Consider the following 22,872-nt stretch of genomic DNA (forward strand, 5'->3'; position numbering starts at 1 on the left):
CATAATACTTTGGGAGCTTTGTGTTCACATTGCCCTAAAATAGGGAACCGGACCATGGGATTAAAGCAAACCGAACACAGACGTCTCCATTCGGTTCGCTTCAAATGCTCTTTTGAGTGGTCCAACTTTCTTTGGAGTGTTCACACTGCACAAAAAAAGTATGTGAACCGCACTGAGTACAGAAAAATTGTCTGAAAGGGACCAAGTGTGAAAACTTCCTGCCATTCTTCACTATCTGGGAAAGTGACCAAATAACAATGGAAACAAAAATGGTGTCCTATTGGGACTTTTATTGAGAAATTTCATCCCAACTAGTGGGTAAAGGGAAATGAAAAGGCGGCAAGTCACCATGGCAACGGTGTGAATCCCCCATTACCACCCAGGCCCCAGTCGCAACCAGAAGTCCTCAAGGTTTTCATCCCAATCAGAAAAGTCAATGGTTTCTGAAAACAAGGCCACCAAAGTTTCTTACTCAGTCTCAAAGATATGTTTCTCTTTGTCTGTCCGTCGTCATGAAGTCTCTTTTGCCTCTTGGAAGTTTTTTTTTTTTTTTTACAAAAGCACAAAAATAAGTGGGTCGAGTTACAAATGGGACACAGTAAAGACTCCATATATCACAGCTGCCCTGCCTGCCTGTCCCATTGCAAAACATCAACCCCTCCGTCACATTCCAAAGTCCTCCCACAAGTACAACAGGGCAGAGGAGCGAGGAGCCACTAAGGAGGTGTCTCCCACAACTGTCTCCCAGCCCTCCCTGGGAACAAACCAGGGTGTCCCTCACAACCCTCTCTCGAACTTCTTCCGTCACATCCCTCCACAAGTCCGCAGTCTTTTCCTGGTCATCCTTTAAGTCAGAATAGAGAGAGAGGATGTTATGGGTAAGTCATGTCTGTCTCTTCTCTCCCGCTTTACCTCCCAATGTTCTTCTGTTGGAGATGTAGGTAAAGCATCCACAACTGCTTGGCCAATCAGAGCCTCTCCCACACTCAGGGGTTGGTGATTGGTTGGTGAGAGTGAGGGATTGGGCAAGAGTGTTCTAGTAGGGTTGACATAGGGAAGTGGATGGGAGCAGGTTTAGATGCCGATAGTCTGCAGGACTCTCCTCTCAGCGTCATTGAGATGGCCAGAGAACATGCTGTAGCACGGCGACTGGGCAAACTGGGTCAGGAAATCTGTCAGGTAGGCCTGGAACACACAGTACAACAAACTTTATTTAAAGTGTATTTAAGACATTAAAATACAACCGAAAGGACAAACCGTTGAAATCTGTTCAATACAACTTGATCAATTTCCTTAAGGTCAATTAAGAGGGCATAGTTGGAGCACAACCACGTCAGCCCTAAGTAGTCATGTTTTTGTGAACTAAATCTGAATGACAGATCAGTAGATTAGCGAGGCATTACCTGAAGGTCTATCTGATATATGGGGTCCTTCAAGGCATCTGGATCCTCCTCATCATCATCCTCATAGTAGTCTTCATCTGAGAGATTCAAAATACATTTTGATACCTGTGAAACATGGCAGATAGAGCCCCAAAACCAAGATGGCTGCCTACTACACTGATGGAGGAGCCAGACCTCTAGAAGAGGCTGAGAGAGGGAAGTTATTTTGTCACCATTAATTATTTTGTAGCTGCAACGCATCGGTGCATTTTTCATTCTTATTAAAGCATAATCCATAAATAATAAGGGCTTTTAAATTATTCCACTACATGAGTGCCTTGATTACTTCTGTTAGTTTTTTTGTGCAAAGTCTTTTTCGGCATTGTTTACTATCCAGCATCAACTTATTTTGGTCTATTCTCACCATATTTGTTGGAAGCGATGAGGTCAGATAGCAGCTGCCCGGCCAGCCCTTCATCCTCCTCATCATCCTCCTCCTCCTCCTCCTCTTCTGCCTCCTGGTCCTCCCACATTCCACCTGAATCTGCAGTGACACAACCAAACAGCTTGGGATTAGATTCAACAGGGCCTACTTGCCTTCACAATACTAAACACACACATATGAAGGCCGTTTGTGGTCCTCTGTAGCTCATTTGGTAGAGCATGGCGCTTGCAATGCTAGTCGGAAAATTCCCAGGACCACCCATTTGTAAAATGCATGCACGCATGTCTAAGTCACTTTGGATAAAAGCATCTGCTATATATATTATATTACATACAGTGCATACGGAACTAATTCAGACCCCTTCACTTTTTCCACATTTTGTTACCTTAGACTTATTCTAAAATAGATTAAATTAAAAATAAAGTCCTCAATCTACATACAATACCCCATAATGACAAAGCGAAAACAGGTTTAGAATTTTTTGCAAATGTATAAAAAATGTTATAAAATCCCTTATTCACAACTATTCAGACCCTTTGCTATGATACTCGAAATTGAGCTTCGGTGCATCCTGTTCCCATTGAATTGATTGGACATTATTTGTAAATGCACACACACGTCTATATAAGTTCCCACAGTTGACAGTGCATGTCAGAGCAAAAACCAAGTCATGAGGTCGAAATTGTCTGTAGAGCTCCGAAACAAGAATGTGTTGAGGCACAGATCTGGGGAAGGGTACCAAAAAATATCTGCAGCATTGAAGCTCCCCAAGAAAACAGTGGCCTCCATCATTCTTAAATGGAAGAAGTTTGGAACTACCAAGACTTTTCCTAGAGCTGGCCGCCCGGCCAAACTGAGCAGTCGGGGGAGAAGGGCCTTGGTCAGGCAGGTGACCAAGAACCTGATGGTCACGGACAGAGCTCTAGAGTTCCTCTGTAGTGGTGACACCATCATGCTGTGGGGATGTTTTTCAGCAGCAGGGACTGCGAGACTAGTCAGGATCGAGGCAAAGATGAACGGAGCAAAGTACAGAGAGATCCTTGATGAAAACCTGCTCCAGACCTCAGACTGGGGTGAAGATGCACCTTCCAACAGGACAATGACCCAAAGGACACAGCCAAGACAACACAAGGATGGCTTTGGGGCAAGTCTCAATGTCCTTGAGTGGCCCAGCCAGAGCCCGGACTTGAACCCGATCAAACATCTCTGGAGCACAGAGCTTGAGAGGATCTGCAGAGAAGAATGGGAGAAACTCACCAAATACAGGTGTGCCAAGTTTGTAGCATCATACCCAAGAAGACTCAAGGCTGTAATCACTGACAAATGTGCTTCAACAAAGTATGAGTAAAGGGTCTGAATACTTATGTAAATTTGATATCTGTTTTTAATTTAATACATTTGGATGGGCTTAACCCAATTCAATTTGTACCGTGGTACGGTTTGCTGCAAGTGAGAACGTAGTCCAGAACAAAAACAGGGAATGGGGATACCTAGTCAGTTGTACAACGCGTCTACTGCATTTAACCCAACCCCTCTGAATCAGAGCGGTGTGGAGGGCTGTCTTAAATCGACATCCACGTCTTCGGCACCCGGGGAACAGTGGGTTAACTGCTCTTCTCAGGGGCAGAACAATAGATTTTTACCTTGTCAGCTCGGGGATTCGATCCAGCAACATTTCGGTTACCTGCCCAACGCTCTAACCATGGGGAACATTTTTAGTAGCCTGGGGTCTGGAAAAATGTGTCCTTTTATAAAAGCATTTCATGCATTTCTAAGTCCTCTTTACATGACTGGAGACAGGCAGAATCTATTTTAATACTGTACAAATGATCTACAGTGGCAAGAAAAAGTATGTGAACCCTTAGGCTAATGACTTCTCCAAAAGCTAATTGGAGTCCAATCAATGAGACGAGATTGGAGATGTTGGTTAGAGCTGCCCTGCCCTATAAAAAACACTCAACATTTTTGTTTGCTATTCACAAGAAGCATTGCCTGATGTGACCCATGCCTTGAACAAAAGAGATCTCAAAAGACCTACGATTAAGAATTGTTGACTTGCATAAAGCTGGAAAGGGTTACAAAAGTATCTCTAAAAGCCTTGATGTTCATCAGTCCACGGTAAGACAAATTGTCTATAAAATGGAGAAAGTTCAGCACTGTTGTTACTCTCCCTAGGAGTGGCCGTCCCGCAAAGATGACTGCCAGAGCACAGCGCAGAATGCTCAATGCGGTTAAGAAGAATTCTAGTGTCAGCTGAAGATTTCCAGAAATCTCTGGAACATGCTAACATCTCTCTTGACGAGTCTACGATACGTAAAACACTAAACAAGAATGGTGTTCATGGGAGGACACCACGGAAGAAGTCACTGCTGTCCAAAAAAAACATTGCTGCAGGTCTGAAGTTCGAAAAATAACACCTGAATGTTCCACAGCACTCCTGCAAAATATTCTGTGGACAGATGAAACTACAGTTGAGTTGTTTGGAAGGAACACACAACACTATGTGTGGCGAAAAAACAGGCACAGCACACCAACATCAAAACCTCATCCCCACTGTAAAGTATGGTGGCGGTAGTATCACGGTTTGGGGTTTGGGTTTGGGGCTGCTTTGCTGCCTCTGGACAGCACGCTATCATCTACGGAAAAATTAAGTTCCCAAGTTTATCAAGACATTTTGCAGGGGCTATCTGTACGCCAATTGAATCTTAACAGAAGTTGGGTGATGCAACAGGACAACGACCCAAAACACAGAAGTAAATCAACAACAGAATGGCTTCAACAGAAGAAAATACGCCTTCTGGAGTGGCCCAGTCAGAGTCCTGACCTCAACCTGATTGAGATGCTGTGGCATTACCTCAAGAGAGTGGTTCACACCAGACATCCCAAGAATATTGCTGAACTGATATAGTTTTGTATAGAGGAATGGTTCAACATTCCTCCTGACCGTTGTACAGGTCTGATCCACAAGTACAGAAAATGTTTGGTTGAGGTTATTGCTGCAAAAAGGAGGGTCAACCAGTTATGAAATTCAAGGGTTCACATAGTTTTCATACCCTGCATTGTGAATGTTTACACGGTGTGTTCAGTAAAGTTCATGAAGACGTATAATTGTTTGTGTGTAATTAGTTTAAGCAGACTGTGTTTGTCTATTGTTGTGGATTAGATGAAGATCAGATCAAATTTTATGACAAATTTATGCAGAAATCCAGAGGGTTCACATAGTTTGTTAGTGTCAAAGTAGCCTGAGATCAATAAAAACGACCTTGTCTTGAATCCATCAATAGTCTAGGCCTAGGTGTGTGGAGATACATATTGTAGGCTATAATATGAGGAAATTATAGTCCTAAAAAAGCTTTCCAGTTTCACTGACTCACCCAATGATGCGCAGATCACTCGCTGGTGTTCGTGCCAAACGCCCATCTCTAGTTTTACGTAGTAAAACCATATTTGGAAGTTGATCAAATATTTTGATAGCCTACAGCATAGTCTTTTCAGCAGGAGCCATTTGCTTTCCAACCTATTACTCTTCGATTGTATTTGAAATCTTGCGAAAGGCCTGTTTTGTCTGCATGCTGTTCACTGACAGATGTGATGCGTGTTCTCAGCTGTATGCTATGCCTTATTGGGCTACACACAATACACAGCTAGGCATTTAAAAAAAGAAGCAGCTACTGATCCTCTGAGGCTAAATTATAGGCCTTCTCATGGTGTACTAGACGATTATTAATTACTTAATATCTTTCTGAACAGACAGCAGTAATTCTATAACTTTGGAAAATGTATTTCAATTCAACAGAGTTTTGACTAGCCACTATACAATACAAGTGGATCCCAGGTTTCTAGTCCTGCTATATTTATTGCTCAATTAAAAGAAATTAAGCCCATTAATCCACTTTACAAACGGTGTAGCCTACCTGGCATATTAAAAAAAAATGCTATTTGAGTGCAGACTACGGATGACTTTTTTTGTGGGCCATTCTAAATAAAAAATTATTCCACACATATACACAAAAGTATGTGGACACCCCTTCAAATTAGTGGACGCGGCTATTTCAGCCACACCCATTGCTGACAGGTGTATAAAATTGAGCACAGCCATGCAATCTCCATAGACAAACACCGGCAGTAGAATGGCCTTACTGAAGAGCTGTGACTTTCAACGTGACACCATCATAAGATGCCACCTTTCCAACAAGTTAAGACACATTTCTGCCCTGCTAGAGCTGCCCCTATCAACTGTAAGTTCTGTTATAGTGAAGTGGAAACGTCTAGGAGCAACAACGGCTCAGCTGCGAAGTGGAAGGCCACACAAACTCACAGAACAGGATCGCTGAGTGATGAAGCACGCAAAAATCTTTGTCCTCAGTTGCAACACTCACTACCGAGCTCCAAACTGCCTGGAAGCAACGTCAGCACAAGAACTGTTCGTCTGGAGCTTCATGAAATGGGTTTCCATGGCCGAGCAGCTGCACACAAGCCTAAGATCACCATGTGCAATGCCAAGCGTCAGCTGGAGTTGCATAAAGCTCGCTGCCATTGGACTCTGGAGCAGTGGAAACGCCGTCTCTGGAGTGATGAATCACACTTCAACATCTGGCAGTCCGACAAACGAATCTGGGTTTGGCAGATGCCAGGAGAACGCTACCTGCCCGAATGCATAGTACCAACTGTAAAGTTTGGTGTAGGAATAGTCCATGGTTTGGGCTAGGCCCCTTAGTTCCAGTGAAGGGAAATTTTAACGCTACAGCATACAATGACATTCTAGATGATTCTGTGCTTCAAACTTTGTGGCAACAGTTTGGGGAAGGCCCTTTCCTGATTCAGCATGATAATGCCCCCGTGCACAAAGGGAGGTCCATACAGAAATGGTTTGTCGAGATCGGTGTGGAAGAACTTCACTGGCCTGCACAGAGCCCTGACCTCAACCCTATCGAACACCTTTGGGATTAATTGGAAAGCCGACTGCAAGCCAGGCATAATCTCCCAACATCTGTGCCCGACCTCACTAATGCTTCGGGCTGAATGGAAGCAAGTCCCAGCAGCAATGTTCCAACATCTAGCGGAAAGCCTTCCCAGAAGAGTTGACGCTGTAATAGCATCAAAGGGGGGACCAACTCCATATTAATGCCCATGATTTTGGAATGAGATTTCTGACAAGCAGGTGTCCACATACTTTTGGTCATGTAGTGTAGGCTATATGTGAAGAGAATAGAAAATAGAAAATACTGTGTGAGCATATAATCAAGTCCTCTTGAAATAGTGAATGAGACTGATGTGCAGTGCAGCCTGCACAAGACACAGAGCGCTTCACTTTCACGCCACTTTTTTCAAATCAGAATTCGTCACATCATGCAGCCTTAGACTATATGTTCTGATTTCTAATACATTCTAACGCTTGTATCACAACTAAAGTAGCATAAATAACTCTAAATTAGAAACACATAGGAGGACCTGTTGCTTTGTTAATTGCGCAACACAGAACAGCTGCATGTGTACACTCCCTCAAATTGTTTGGGGAAAAATATCCTTTCTATTTTATTCAGCTATGTTCAATTGTATTCTTCATAATATAAAATAAATGCCACAGGAATTATAAACTAATCTTGCCTGCTAAATTAACTTGTGTAGCCCACAGTCGTATGACCTAGCCAAATCAGGACCTGATATAAGGATGACTCAGAATATGCTATTCTGTTCTTCTGAAATATGATCTAAAGAAAAGCCTGTTTCTTTAGATCTGCCTAAAATAAATTGATTCATTGTGAAGGTGTAGGCTATATTAAAATGGATTTATTAGAGTTTTTAAAATGTATCTGTTTCAAAGGTCTGCATCAGTGTGTTGTAGGCTGTGTGTGGAAGCCAGAGCTGCTGAAGGTGTTTATATTCATTAACTGTCAATTACCGTGAGACCGGCAGTTATTTGAATGACAATCACCGGCTGACAAAATGTAATGACCGTCACAGCCCTGACCTTGACTCCAGTCTGCTGCGGCAGCTCTGGTTGTGTTGGCCTCCACCACTGAAGACAGCTCATTGACAATCAGCTTAAAGACCTTCACTAGCAATGGAATGTTGGTCCACTTCTCTGGATCTGGGGAGAGACAGACAGACCGAAGATGTGCATACCATCAAAGAGTTGGGCCACCAACAGAAGAATATAGCCAATGCACCCCTTGTCATACATTAGACAAGATAATGGGGGAGGATATTTTTTGTGTGTCCCAAATGCTAAATTAGAGAAGTGAGCTGTGGGTCGTACTCTTGGCAGACTTGGAGCGTGTGCGGATGCCCTCGTCAGGGCCAAATATCTCCTCTCCCTTGACCACGATGTCCTGGAGACGCTTGTCATTGGTGTTGAGGCCGTGCTGCAGCAGCTTACACAGGGCTACCGTACTGCACAGGGACAACACAAGAGACGGAGAAACACAAACATTACAAAAAGTGAAAAAAATAAAATTGGGATCAATTCCAGGTCATAAAAAGGTGGAAAGAGGAGTACAGAGAGGAACACACCTTTTCTTCACCAAGTTGAAAATATTCTACCATCTATCTTGAGGAGTGTGGATGCACTCACCTGACTTTACCCTCGTACTGTCCGTAAAAGAGGTGCTGTCGGCTCATCCACTCAGCCATGACAAACTCCAGGGCTGGTTTCCCCGTTGGACCCGGCAGACTGCACAGGAACTCCAACAGAGGCTCCAGCTGAGAGTGGACCAGGTGGGCAAATACCATGATCAGAGACTGGGGGAGAGGAGAGAGAGATGATCAGAGACTGGGGGAGAGATGATCAGAGACTGGGGGAGAGGAGAGAGAGATGATCAGAGACTGGGGGAGAGGAGAGAGAGATGATCAGAGACTGGGGGAGAGATGATCAGAGACTGGGGGAGAGGAGAGAGAGATGATCAGAGACTGGGGGAGAGATGATCAGAGACTGGGGGAGAGGAGAGAGAGATGATCAGAGACTGGGGGAGAGGAGGAAGAGAGAGATGATCAGAGACTGGGGGAGAGATGATCAGAGACTGGGGGAGAGGAGAGAGAGATGATCAGAGACTGGGGGAGAGGAGGAAGAGAGAGATGATCAGAGACTGGGGGAGAGGAGTCGAATGTAAACAGGGTCTATATGGGTGGCAATAAAGTAATTGCTGGACAACATTGATGCAAGGCTCTAGATTAGTATAAATTGAATACCGACAGCTTGACGTGTTGAAACCTCAACATCACAGAGAACACTGATAGATTTAAAGAGGAAAGTTCCAGAGAGGGACAAACAGAATTGTTGCTTCCTACCTGCATGACGCTGAGGGTCTCGGCCTGCTGCATCTTACTGAGGATGGCTCTGAGGATTTGGTCTAACTGCTCTCCAAGCTCGGTGCCGGCGCGGGCGATCAGCGTGGACACCAGGCGGCCCACGAAGGCAGCGGTGAACTCTGATGTCCTGGGGTCAAGTAGTTGACTGACCACCTGCATCACGTACCACAGACCACTGTGGCCCTCCGTGTCCCTCCACTGGCCCACTTGCTCCAGGGCCACTGACACATACGCCCGCAGACACTCACCCCCGTTCTGGAAGAGAATGGGGTTAGAGTTCATTTCATTTCCATGAATTTATATATACAGGGAGAAAAATATATAATTACAAAGTGTACTGGTGTAAGAGCAGTTGGTATTAACATCTTTGAGTCCTTCTCAGTGTGTGTGTACCTGTATTGTGGTGTTGTCGTCTGTGCGTAGGGTACACTGGGCCACCACAGGGAAGGCCTGGCAGACCAGCATCTCAGAGAGCGGGGGTTTGGTGTGTCGGACCACCGTGGTCAAGATGTCTATGGCGGTCTGTCAGGGAGAACACAGGAGACGACTGTCAATATATGACTGACTAGAACCCTAAACGTTGATGGTAAACAAGGAGGCCAGACCACCATCCATGGTCCTGGAGAGTGCAGGCTTTTTATTCCAGCCCAGCACTAACACACCAGATATAACTAAGTCAAGACAATGACTACTTGATTAGTACCTGGCTGGACTAAAATCCTTCACACCCCTGTAGCCTAGGCCCTGGGTTGGTGACTACTACCAATGGAGTTGAGACCAACTCTGTTAGGCCCCGACACACAGTGCTGCTGTAAATTAACCACTTCCATAGTAGCTAGCGGCACCAGGCCAGTGGTGACTTACTGCACACAGACCGGAGGGGATCTTGTCAGGCGGGGCCTGCATGATGCTGACCAGGGTGGGGATGAGGCGCATCTGCATGGGGCCCTGGCACGCCTCGATCTGGGCCAGTTCCTTAAAGATGTCCTGGGCCAGAGACGCCACCACCGGGTCTGGGGAGAGGAGGGAAAGTAAGATAGAGGCACATAGGTTGATCTGTAAGGAATGGATAGTCATAGCGGCAGGTAGCCTAGTGGTTAGAGCGTTGAGCCAGTAACCAAAAGGTTGCTAAATCGAATTGCCGAACTGACAAGGTAAAAATCTATCGTTCTGCCCCTGAACAAGGCAGTTAACCCACTGTTCCTAGGCCGTCATTGTAAATAACAATTTGTTATTAACTGACTTGTCTAGTTAAATAAAGGTTAAAAAAAAAATATATATATATATGGTAATACCTAAATTATCTATGGGACTCAATGATACGCTAATAATAAAATACAAGAGCACCAACTGCCAAGGTTACTATAGTTACCTACCGTTACTATACTTGAGAAAGATGGCGATGGTGAGGGGGCAGATCTTGTTCTCTGCGCTGGTGGTGAAGGCTGGGTCCACAGTGCAGACGATACACAGTGTCTCCATGACTAGGGTGAGAACCTCGGAGCTGAACTGGGCTGCCAGCTGCACCAGCCCGTCCAGAACAGCAGGCAGGAACGGCTGCAGGACATGGGTACTCTCGGACAGCTTCAACTGGTCACAGTACCTGAGGAAAGCACACACAGAATTATCACCTGCATACCAACACATTTACTGTTATGGTGTAGTGACGGTTTGTGTTGTATGGCTAGTTGGGTGACAAACTAGAGGGATTTATCCATCTACCTACTGTATGCCATCACTGCTTCTACCTGGCCTAGCTTACTGGTATTATTATGATGACTGAAGAAGTGGAATCTACAGCTTGTCAGAACTATGGAGGTTTAAGTGTTGAACTTTCATCTCCCTCACCCCCAGATGGCGCGTACGGCCGAGATGCGGACTGAGGGCGGCTGACTGTCGTGCAGGCCGCTGACGGTGGCCTGGAGGAACTGCTGGATGAGCTCAGGGGACATGGCTGCTGTGAAGCGGCTGGCCGCCCACAGGGCTCGGCCCAGCAAGAACGGAGAGGCCGCTGGGGGGAGAGGAAGGAGGGGTTATTATATAAGCATATACTGTACCGTGAGTCACAGTCCAGACCTCCAGGCCTTTGATGTCTGAAGGTTATTGTTTCTCCCTCACTCTTTACTGATCACGTAATCAATTGATTACAAAGTCAATGATTGACTAGTGAGTCCACCCACCAGGTTTCCGCAGTCTAAATCAGACATTTCTTGAAAGAACAATATAACTGAACATGGCTGCCCGGAGATGAGCTACCGACCCCAGACTGACTAACCTGTGAGGTTAAGGTCAGCCAGGATGACGTTAGCCAGGAAGCCGTGCATATCAAACTGAACACGGCCGTTCTTCACGTTCTCTGTGATGATGGTCTTCACTGAGCCCAGAGCTAACATACAGGCCTCATGGATCTTCCACCTGCAGGAGGGGACAACACAGGAGTCAGGAGAGAGCACACCTACAGTATAACTGCATGGTGATGGTTTAGCCATGGGGTGCAACTCAATAGTAGAAAGCAATGTTCACTCATTTTTTTCTGTCACTGATCAAATTTCAGGTCTGTTGAGTGCAAACTTGAACATTGTGAAAATTCTTTGCAACTTCCAGCGCACGTTTACGGCAAACACTGAGGCTGTACCCGCTTTAAGTTACAATTTCAGACAGTGGTCAAGTAGGCTACTGTGGCTATTTGGACCATAATGTAGGCCCATCAGAGTGGCCTACCCCCTACCCTTTTTTTGAAGAAATGCACCCTATAACATTTTAACAGGGAAATAGCTGTTCTATCATTCAGCCTACGGTAGCAGCCAATGTGTGGTGTAGGTCTACATTCCATGAGACTTTTGAAAAAAACATGCAGGGCTTGACATTAACCTGTTTATCCACTTGTCCTTCAGATAAGCAGGTGACAGAAAATGTTGTGTTTGATGCAAGAAACCACTTCACAAAATAAAATGCATTATTATTCCCACACCATTATTACAGAGAATCAGACAAACTCTTCTACCCTCTGCCTATTGGCTACTTAGCTTATTCAAACCTGTCTCAAAACACAACACTGCCTCTTTAAGACAATAAAAAAGCTCTTTACCCGACTCCCTTTTCAAAGATGTCTAGAAATGTACATGTTTTGTGCTCTTGTAGGAAGCAATCACTCCCCCATTGCTGACTACAAATGATCTATAACTGGGCTAATAACTCACTAACTAGCAAAGGATATGAACAAATGTGCACACATGGCTACATGCAGCTCTCGCTTTGATGTCAAAACAAGCAGTATCTACTCACGACCGCTCATGCTGTAAACACAATCCAGTTTAAAGAGAATGGCACAGATCCATATATGGCAATGGTCTGTTTGCATATAGGCCTACTGCAGCGCTGATTGGTTATGCCGCACCGGTCTGTGTAGAGTAGGGGCTGAGACGTGTATGTCAATGCAAAAGAATCCTACTCCGAGGCTTTCTGCCTACAAAATCTGCGGCATAGTTAGTTTTGCATACTAAGTCTTGCGTAGTTCGTTTTGTTTCGGTATGTTGCATTGAAAGTGGCTAATATTGCATTGATTCGATCACAATTCCCACAGTAAATCAAAACGTTGTTAGTGTTAACTAAGGGGGAAAAAACGCGACAAAGTTGAGTGAAGTTCAATCTTGTGCTTCTTTTCTCGGGGTGATATTTCTTCTGCGGGGCAGTCCCAGGGGAGCAGAACGCGGGAACACTGGTCGAAAGTAATCTCTTCACCTTGTTTTCAGTCTGCACTGACAAAAATACCTGGACAGATTAAAGCAAATTCCTTAAAGGCATCCATATTGCTTTCACCTAACGCGTGTTTTCAGTTCAACGCCGAGGACAAACAGGAGACAAGGACTATTAATTAAGAGGCATCCACTGTTTGCCATGTCATGTAGCCGGTGTGTGGTCCTCACCAGTGCTCATTGCCACTGTTCTTGGCCTGCTCGGCATCCTGCAGGTGTCTTGTTGCTGCTGCAGCCAACGCTGCCGCACTCTCGTTCTGGAACTCTGTCGCCACAGCCTATTGGAAGAGGAGGAAGGTTGGAGTGAGAAGTCTCCTCTCCAGAAAGGTCACATTGACCAGAACGTAAACATGCAGAAGTAACTGTGGAGTTAAACTATGGGGTTCACACACACACAGGTCAAAAGTAGTGCACTATATGGGGAATAGGGTGCTATTTGAGCTTTGCCCACAGACTGAGGTGCTCACCAGAAGCAGGTCCTGGGCTGAGATCCTGACGGAGTAGGAGAAGGTGTCGTCATCCTCGTCCTCCACAAACTGCTGGGGGTTGGCCGTCCACACCTTGATCTACAGATACACGACTACTGATGAGGAACACATACAACCATGACATCATAGACTACGGATGAGGAACACATAACCATGACGTCAAATGGGTTTGTAAAGACAGTGGCAAATCAAATTCAAGGGCTTTAGTACTTTTTCAAGCACTAACATTTATTTTCAAAGATCATCAATTTGTAATAGTTCCTTTTATGCAATTGTTCGTAGTCGTCACCAGATGGCAGTATATCTCCACAACCTCTTGAAATAAAAAAAACACTACTATTCATCACTACCTTACACGTTTTACTCAATAATACGCATTCACTAGTTCTTTACTAAATACATGAGTGGTAAGTCAGTACTGATGTTGTAATTTGAGTAGTGATGAGCAGAGTTTTGCGACGGTGAACACACATTTCCTATTCGCATAACTACACAATTCCAGCTTAATGACTATATTGTATTTTTATTGTGCATTTGGGAATCTATTAATTAATAGCTACGAAAAAGCGACTTCATTCCAACTGGCAGCTTTAGTGTCGCCGGTCGGCAGAAGAGCCGGTGGGCTGTGTGAGGAAAACGGCATGTGAACAGCCACCAGAACGGCAGGAGCACAGCTGCCACTTGATAAAGAGGAATATCACACCCTTGATTGAGGCAAAAAAGCTCTGGAGAGAAAAAGTCCATGTAGAATTGGCGCTAGTGCATGATGCAGCATTGTGTCTTTCCCCCCTTCAGGGCCGACTCACCAATGCTCGCATGGCAACCAGAGCAAGAAACAATGGAGGAAATAAAACTTGGTCGTCTGCCTGGAAATTAATTCGTAAGACCAATAAATTTTTCTAATATTTTTCATATTAGATCATTTTCTGTTCTCCTCTCATTTTAATTCAAGTACTTTTTAAGTACCAACAAATTCAAGAAATGTAAACATCTCAAGCACCTTGTGTGAACCCTGCATCAGACTCAGCACCATTTAAAAAACGCTCTCTCTCACACATACACAGGAGTGAGGGTGTATACCTGATCCTCCGTGATCTGCATGTAGAGGATGATGTAGTAGATCAGCTCAGGAAGAGCCTTCTTCACTGTGCTCTTGAACTTGCTGTTCTCCAGCAACGTGTGAACAAACTCAAAGATGCTAAACACCAGGTTCTCAAAGCCCAGAACCTCACCTGGAAGAAAAACGCACAGTTGGTAGACCATGGCGCTTTCAATGCCAGGATAATTGGATTGATTATCGAAACCCTCCGTATGTAAAATGTATACAATGATGACTTAGTAGCTTTGGATAAAAGTGTTTCTTAAAAAATGGCACATACGCATGCCTATACGGTACCAGTCAAAAGTTTGAACACACTTACTCATTCAAGGGTTTTTCTTTATTTTGACTAATTTTCTACATTGTAGAATAACAGTGAAGTCTTCAAAACTATGAAATAACACTTATGGAATCATGTAGTAATAATTAAAAAATGAGATTCTTCAAAGTAGCAACATTTTGCCTTGATGACAGCTTTGCACGCTTTTGGCATTTTCTCAACCAGCTTCATGAGGTAGTCACCTGGAATGCATTTCAATTAACAGTTGTGCCTTGTTAAAAGTTAATTTGTGGAATTTCTTTCCTTCTTAATGCATTTGAGCCAATCAGTTGTTGTGACAAGGTAGGGGTGAAATACAGAAGATAAACCTATTTGGTAAAAGACCAAGTCGAAATTATGGCAAGAACAGCTCAAATAACCAAAGAGAAACGACAGTCCATCATCACTTTGAGACATGAAGGTCAGTCAATGTGGAAAATTAAGAACTTTGAACATTTATTCAAGTGCAGTAGCAAAAACCATCAAGCGCTATGATGAAACTGCCTCTCATGAGGACCGCCACAGGAAAGGAAGACCCAGAGTGACCTCTGCTGCAGAGGATAAGTTCATTAGAGTTAACTGCACCTCCGATTGCAGCTCAAATAAATGCTTCACAGAGCTCAAGTAATAGACACATCTCAACATCGACTGTTCCGAGGAGACTGCGTGAAATCAGGCCTTCATGGTCGATTGCTGCAAAGAAACCACTACTAAAGGACACAAAGAAGAGACTTGCTTGGGCCAAGAAAAACGAGCAATGGACATTAGACCGGTGGAAAATTATCCTTTGGTCTGATGAGTCCAAATTTGAGATTTTTGGTTCCAACCGCTGTGGCTTTGTGAGACGCAGAGTAGGTGAACGGATGATCTACGCATGTGTGGTTCCCACCGTGAAGCATGGAGGAGGTGGTGTGATGGTGCTTTGCTGGTGACATCATCTGTGATTTATTTAGAATTCAAGGAACACGTAACCAGCATGGCTACCACAGCAATACGCCATCCCATCTGGTTTGCGCTTAGTGGGACTATCATTTGTTTTTCAACAGGACAATGACCCCAAAAACACCTCCAGGCTGTCTAAGGGCTATTCGACCAAGGAGAGTGATGGAGTGCTGCATGAGATGACCTGGCCTCCACAATCACCCAACCTCAACCCAATTGAGATGGTTTGGGATGAGTTGGACCGCAGAGTGAAGGAAAAGCTTCCAACAAGTGCTCAGCATATGTGGGAACTCCTTCAAGACTGTTGGAAAAGCATTCCAGGTGAAGCTGGTGGAGAGAATGCCAAGAGTGCGCAAAGCTGTCATCAAGGCAAAGGATGGCTACTTTAAAGAATCAAACATGTTAAATATATTTGGATTTGTTTAACACTTTTTTGGTTACTACATGATTCCATGTGTTATTTCATAGTTTTGGTCTCTTCACTACTATTCTACAATGTAGAAAAGAGTAAAAAGAAAAACCCTAGAATGAATAGGTGTTCAAACTTTTGACTGGTACTGTACACACACGAAAAGCATTCAGACACCTTGACTTTTTCCACATTCTGTTACGTTACAGCCTTCATCAAAAACGGATGAAATTATTTTATCCCTTATCAATCTACACACAATACCCCAAAATGACAAAACAAAAACGGTTTTTAGAAATGTGTGAAAATGTATTGAAAATAAAAAAACTGAAATATTACATTTACATCAGTATTCAGACCCTTTACTCAGTACTTTGTTGAAGCACCTTCGCAAGCGATTACAGCCTCGAGTCTTCTTGGGTATGACGCTACAAGCTTGGCACACCTGTATTTGGAGAGTTTCTGCCATTCTTCTCTGCAGATCCTCTCAAGCTTTGTCAGGTTGGATGGGGAGGGTTGCAGCACAGCTATTTTCAGGTCCTCCAGAGATGTTCAAACAGGTTCAAGTCCAGGCTCTGGCTTGGCCACTCAAGGACATTCAGAGACTTGTCCCAAAGCCACTCCTGCATTGTCATTGTCCTATTGGAAGGTCAACTTTCGCCCCAGTCTGAGGTCCTGAGTGCTTTAGAGCAGGATTTCATCAAGGATCTCTCTGTACTTTGCTCTGTTCATCTTTCCCTCAATCCGGACTTGTCTCCCAGTTCCTGACGCTGAAAAACATCCCCACAGCATGATGCTGCCACCACCATGCTTCACCATAGGGAGGTTTCAGGTTTCTTCCAGATGTGACACTTGGCATTCAGGCCAAATAGTTCAATCTTGGTTTCATCAGACCAGAAAATCTTGTTTCTCATGGTCCGAGAGTCCTTTAGGTGACTTTTGACAAACTACAAGTGGGCTGTCATGTGCCTTTTACTGAGTGGCGGTTTCCGTCTGGCTATTCTACCAGATTGGTGGAGTGCTGCAGAGATGGTTGTCCTTTTAGAAGGTTCTCCCATCTCCACAGAAGAACTCTGGGACTCTATCAGAGCTCACCTCCCTGACCAAGGCCCTTCTCCCCCGTTTGCTCAGTTTGGCCGAGTGGCCAGCTCTAGGAAGAGTCTTGGTGGTTCCAAATCTCTTCCATTTAAGAATGATGGAGGCCACTGTGTTCTTGGGGACATTCAATGCTGCAGAAATGTTTTGGTACCCTTCCCCAGATCTGTGCCTCGACACAATCCTGTCTCGGAGCTCTACGGACAATTCCTTCAACCTCATGGCTTGGTTTTTGCTCTGACGTGCACTGTCAACTGTGGGACCTTATATAGACAGGTGTGTGCCTTTCCAAATCATGTCCAATCAATTGAACTTACCTCAGGTGGACTCCAATCAAGTTGTAGAAATATCTCAAGGATGATCAATGGAAATAGGATGCACCTGAGCTCAATTTCGAGTCTCATAGCAAAGTGTCTGAATACTTATGTAAATAAGTTATGTTTTTTTTATTTTATACATTCACTCAAATGTCTAAAAACCTGTTTTCGCTGTGTCATTTTGGGGTATTGTGTGTAGATTGATGAGGATTTTTAAAATCCATTTAAGAATAAGGTTGTAACGTAACAAAATGTGGAAAAATCCAAGCGGTCTGAATACTTTCCGAATGCACTGTAAATACACACACACCTTTGGACCAGATCTAGAGGACTTGAGGAAATGATATAGTAATAGCTCACTATGTTCTATACTACAATCTATCTATAGCTACTGTATGTTATAATGCTTTCTAAATCCATCTACTGTATGTTCTAGATCAGCCCATGTAACATATTGATTTAATCATTTTAAAAGTTCAATTAATCATGAACAATAACAAGTGATCTAAATGCATGAAAATAAGAACAAGACAGTAAGGTTACTCTCACCATCAGAGTCAATTGGATCGTCTACCTCCTCTGTGTAGTTGACCTCTGTTCTGACATAAGTGCACAGCTGGTTAAGGAAACCCCATTCTCAGGACACAGACCAGTGTTTACCTGATCACCCTCTACAGTTAGGTGAATAGCTCACATTCCAAGAGGAACATTGCCAATCATTATTGACGGATATGAACCAAAGCTATGGGAATTAATAGACATTGAGCTAACGTAATATGAAAGTGGAGAGGACATGGTTGCAGCAGTGTGAAGGATATAAAGCGGCACTCTCTGTCAGGGTGTTCCAGACGATGGGCAGGATCTGCTGCATGGACGACACCATGGGTTTAGGAAAGTTCTTCACTAGAGCTGTCACGGCCTGGTGAAGAGAGATATAGGTGAAAAGGTTGGATCAGCACAACCTACAACATCTGACCTACAGATCCCAAAAGGCCAACCTCATCTAGCCTTCCTGGGTGTATAAATCCTTGTGGTCATCTTCTCACCTTGAGGACCTCCATCTTGAGGCCGCTGTCTGAGGAGGGTCCATCAGGCATCTGCAGGGCCAGAATGAACGCCTCAGTGAACTGCTGCACCACGGGGAAGATCAGGGCCTTGGCCGCTCCCTTCTCCAGCTCCTCTATCGCACAGATCAGGTTGGCACAGGTGGAGAAGATCTCCACGGCTCTAGAGCGGGTACGGATGCTGTAGATCTCCATCATGGAGAAGATCTTGTACATCTCAGGCAGGATCACCGGAGCCACCAGAGGCATCTGAGTGTCTGTCACCTCACGGGTAAACTCTGTGAGAAAAAGCCAGAAGAATGATGTGAATACACTGAGATGCATGCATACAAACAGTTAAGAGTAGGAACGGCGTACAGGAAAAGGGGTCAATTTGGGATGTGCGTGTACCTGTGAGGACCCTCATGGCCCCGTGCACTGCGTTGACGTCGCCACTGACCAGCATGTCCATGAGGATGGTAAAGAGCTGAGGCCAGGCCTCAGGCCAGTCCCAGTGGGCAATGGCCGACACAGCATATGCCACACTGGACCGCACCTTACTGATGGCCTCCCTCAGACCTCCTGGCAACAGCTCCCTGATGGCTGCCTTGGCCTGGAGAGGAGAAAGAGAGAGAGATTTTAGGCAGCATCAGTGGTTTTGTAACTCCTCTTTCTCAAAATATTTTCAAATTTTCAGGCATCAAAAATGATACATTTTGTTTAGTTGGAAGAATGGCGTGTGGCTTTGCTTACCCGGTCTGTGGTCTCTGGGGGTCTGAACTTCTCAGATAGTGAACACCAGTGGGTCTCCACATACTGCTTAAGGATGACTGAGGCCAACTGGACAAAACACACACGTATAATTGATTGATATAGTAGAGTAAATAGATACTGAGATGTGGTCTCACACACACAATAGAAATAGAATTGGAGCACTAGCATACTTCTAGAGTTGGAATAGAAGAAGAATGACAGTTTCTGCTTACTAACCTGACGAATGGCCAGAGCTCCCCGAGGGTCCACAGTTAGCTCCGCCAGGTGGACTCCAAACTCTTCAACATCAACACAGTGGACAGATCATCAAGAACACACCAATCATCAGATCACATTAGCCTCACATGACGTGCAATATCGGAAACTATGACGGGCATGCAAGGAAGGGACAAAATGTCAGAAATATTCTTATGATTGGATTCATGACTTTGATTTGAAGAAAACAAAACATACATATCACATTTAGTGCTGAGTGATTACTGATTTGAGGTCGGATTAATTATATTAAACACGGTTTTCAATTGTTATTATTCTTATAGTTATTTTTTTTTTTTTTTACATTAAGTGCACTACGCATTGTGGGTTGAACGCTGTAACAGAATAAAACTATTAATAAAAGTCCCATGACGGTAGTGACTGCCCATTACTGCTTATCACTTATAACCATAATTTATTCACATTACTTTAATAAAATATTTCAGTTGTTATGTACATTTGTTTGACAACTATTATTTCATTCCAAGTGATCATCTCATCTCTATAGAGCTGCTGCCTGTGCTGTCTGACAAAATCACGATATCAAAGTAAATAAGGCATACTTTATAACTGCTGAATACCAACTATCAATCACTTAGATCATGTATTTTTAGGTAGAGATACTGCGAAGCAACTGCTCTCTATCCCTCTCGATTGCACGTTCTTCTCTCCGGCTCCGTGCCCCACACAGACCAGACAATTAGGCGTGCAATGGGATTATGGTAATTGTAGTTAATTACCAAGTTATGTGCTAAACTATGTAAAATATTGGCCTGTTGGAAACTACAACTCCCTACTACATCACACAGTTTGGGCTTGATCTGATTTATCTCTAGAGAAACTGCACATTGAGGAAAAAACGGAATGAAAAGGAATTCAAATCATTTAACAGTCGGCCAATTTGTTGTTTAAAACCTGACATTTTTGGGGGGGGTTAATCGCTCAGCACTTATGACATTATATCGATTAAGCACCTTTGAGCATTTGGAACAAGCACTGGAGAACTCTTCCAATGTGTTTTAGGCTAGTCAGTGAGACTCAGACAGAACCTCATCCCTACAATGTGCTACGCTCTGTCCCAGCTTTAACTGAGAGTGACATCAGAGTCCAAGAGACAATGTTAGTGCTGACAGCTCTAGCTATACATAGAGTAGCTCCCTCAGAAAGAGGCCTGCCGGGCCCATTCTTGCTTCTGTGACACTACAGTGGATCCCGACAGACAGCCTGCATAATCAGCCTTTTAGTCATGCTGGAGGAACGCCACAGACAAAGGCACTGTACACACTGTCCCTATATTCACCCCCCACAGTATTTTGGATTAGTGGCAAGCTGATTTAGGGTAGCTAGCGAGTTACTACACTTTGCTATATAGCTAGGTATAGCTAGAGCCATGTATTTAGAATTGGGCCAATGTCTGCATTTACATGACACATCAACATTCTATGACAACCATGTTAGCTCCCTATTAACATTACATGGGGAACATTTAAACAATGGTATGTATCTGAAGGTCTAGAATTAGAACTATATTCACAATTCCAAAAGTTGGCCAAACTAAATAGTATATATGGTAGCTATAATTCATTCAACATGCATTGGGTAAAAGGGCGTGTGCAGTATTTGACAGATGGAAAATGTATTTATTCAAAGGGGAACAAGGAACAATACGTTGTTGTTTTGCTGAAAAATTAAAACAAGTTGTCAAAACCACTGATGATGTCCGCACAGGGTTAGTTATACAAATATTTTATATCAGTGTAGAAAGGCTTGAAGCCGCAAGGCAGGAATACTACGGAATCATATTCGCGGGAAAACGTGACATTCCAAATCGAATGGTTGCTATAGCGACCCTAACACGATTTGAGCTTTGATTATAGATTCATCAACACTATGTTCTTCTGTAATCACAAGTGGAACGCAAGGCCCGAGATAACATTACACAAGTAATTTGGTAACTAGCTAGCTAAAGTTAACTAAGAATTGTCTTATCTGCTGTATACAGTCAGCCCATCTAGCTAGCTAGCTCTTTGTATTAGTCAAATTGACATTTTAATTTCAGGCAGTGTCTTCTTGATTGAATTGGTCCACCACATCATGTGTTGACATACTTCACAGAGAATGGAATCAAATTGCTGCTAAGTTTAACAAGCAAGCAAGGATTGTGGAGGTAGAGTGCGCTTCACACACATGGTTTGTCTGTCAGCTAACTAGCTAGCTGCTAACTAGCTAGTTGGAATAAGTAAGTTAGCTAGCTAGATTAATTTGCGCCAATTGAATAGGAGAGAACATCTTAACTAGTTAGTTAGCTACATATTCTGTTTTATCATAGCGAGCGAACGTTAACAGTAGTAACATGACAGTAATTGTGTTGTATGCTGTGGCTGGCTAGCTAGAATGTATCTTTCCGTAAAGGCCCATATGCATGGAAGTTATCATGCCATTCCACTCTCTTCATCAGCTGGTCTCGCAATGCTAGCATCCATGCTTACCCTCTGTCACTTCCAACACTTTTATTTGCTCCTCCGCGGCTGCTCGCACTTCTTGAACCGGGGACAGGATAGCCGTCAACGTCTCAATCAGGGCTTCTTTAAGTCCTTGTTGAACCGGTCCAGCAGCCGAAGCCGACCCAGGACCCACTGCACTCATGCCTGCCATGTTTTCACCCACACAGCCTTCAGCAGATCAGCATCTCGTCAGCAACATTGGAAAAAGTACTTCCGGGTCACGTAATTTCTGAACCATTCCAAATAAAAGTCCCTACGTAATAGTAGAATATGTTCAACCTATATTTATTCGTGATGTATGTAAAATTATTGTCTAAACAGTAACGATGATTCATATTTGTTCATATTTAAGTGACATTTGCATTAAATCTGGATTTTAAAACATGTTCCATTGTAAAAAACAAAATGCCCAAGGTGCAGGCTAGTGGTAGCTGGCTAGTAACAGTTACTAAGGTTCAGGGCAGGGCATTGGGCGGAGGCCGGCTAATGGTGAGTGTTTAACAGTCTGATGGCCTGGACATAAAAGCTGTTTATCAGTCTCTCGGTCCCAGCTTTGATGCACCTGTACTGTCTCCTCCTTCTAGATGGTTAGCGGGGTGAACAGGTCATTGCTCGGGTGGCTTAGCCAAATTTCTTTAGCCTCCTGAGGTTGAAGAGACGCTGCTGCGCCTTCACCACACTGTTTGTGTGAAGGGACCATTTCAGGTCATCAGTGATGTGCACACAGAGGAACTTGA

At 44.0% G+C, this 22,872-nt stretch overlaps 1 protein-coding gene across 1 annotated transcript; it reads right to left on the minus strand.

The window, feature by feature from the left end:
* Positions 1 to 270: 270 nt before the first annotated feature.
* Positions 271 to 22,323, minus strand: LOC139554757 (importin-9). Its single transcript, XM_071367863.1, has 22 exons — positions 22,121 to 22,323; positions 19,593 to 19,654; positions 19,356 to 19,442; positions 19,014 to 19,215; positions 18,606 to 18,901; positions 18,378 to 18,478; positions 18,109 to 18,167; positions 14,459 to 14,610; positions 13,358 to 13,456; positions 13,062 to 13,168; positions 11,411 to 11,550; positions 10,984 to 11,146; positions 10,512 to 10,738; positions 10,000 to 10,148; positions 9,529 to 9,657; positions 9,115 to 9,390; positions 8,402 to 8,568; positions 8,087 to 8,220; positions 7,799 to 7,918; positions 1,807 to 1,926; positions 1,404 to 1,480; positions 271 to 1,185 (listed from the first exon to the last, which is right to left on the minus strand). The coding sequence occupies exons 1-22, from the start codon at positions 22,284 to 22,286 to the stop codon at positions 1,075 to 1,077; spliced, it is 3,144 nt and encodes a 1,047-aa protein (XP_071223964.1). The 5' UTR covers positions 22,287 to 22,323; the 3' UTR covers positions 271 to 1,074.
* Between the last annotated feature and the right edge of the window lie 549 nt (positions 22,324 to 22,872).

This window comes from Salvelinus alpinus, chromosome 2 (genome assembly GCF_045679555.1).
Source record: "Salvelinus alpinus chromosome 2, SLU_Salpinus.1, whole genome shotgun sequence".
Taxonomy (NCBI): Eukaryota; Metazoa; Chordata; class Actinopteri; order Salmoniformes; family Salmonidae; genus Salvelinus; species Salvelinus alpinus.

Bases quoted from the DNA above. Each gene is read 5' to 3' on its own strand.
- LOC139554757 (XM_071367863.1), bottom strand. From the start codon at position 22,286: ATGGCAGGCATGAGTGCAGTGGGTCCTGGGTCGGCTTCGGCTGCTGGA. The intron at 18,902-19,013 runs GTACACGCACAT...TTTTTCTCACAG, and splicing joins GGCCATGAGGGTCCTCACAG to AGTTTACCCGTGAGGTGACA. The intron at 9,391-9,528 runs GTACACACACAC...ATTCTCTTCCAG, and splicing joins ACGACAACACCACAATACAG to AACGGGGGTGAGTGTCTGCG.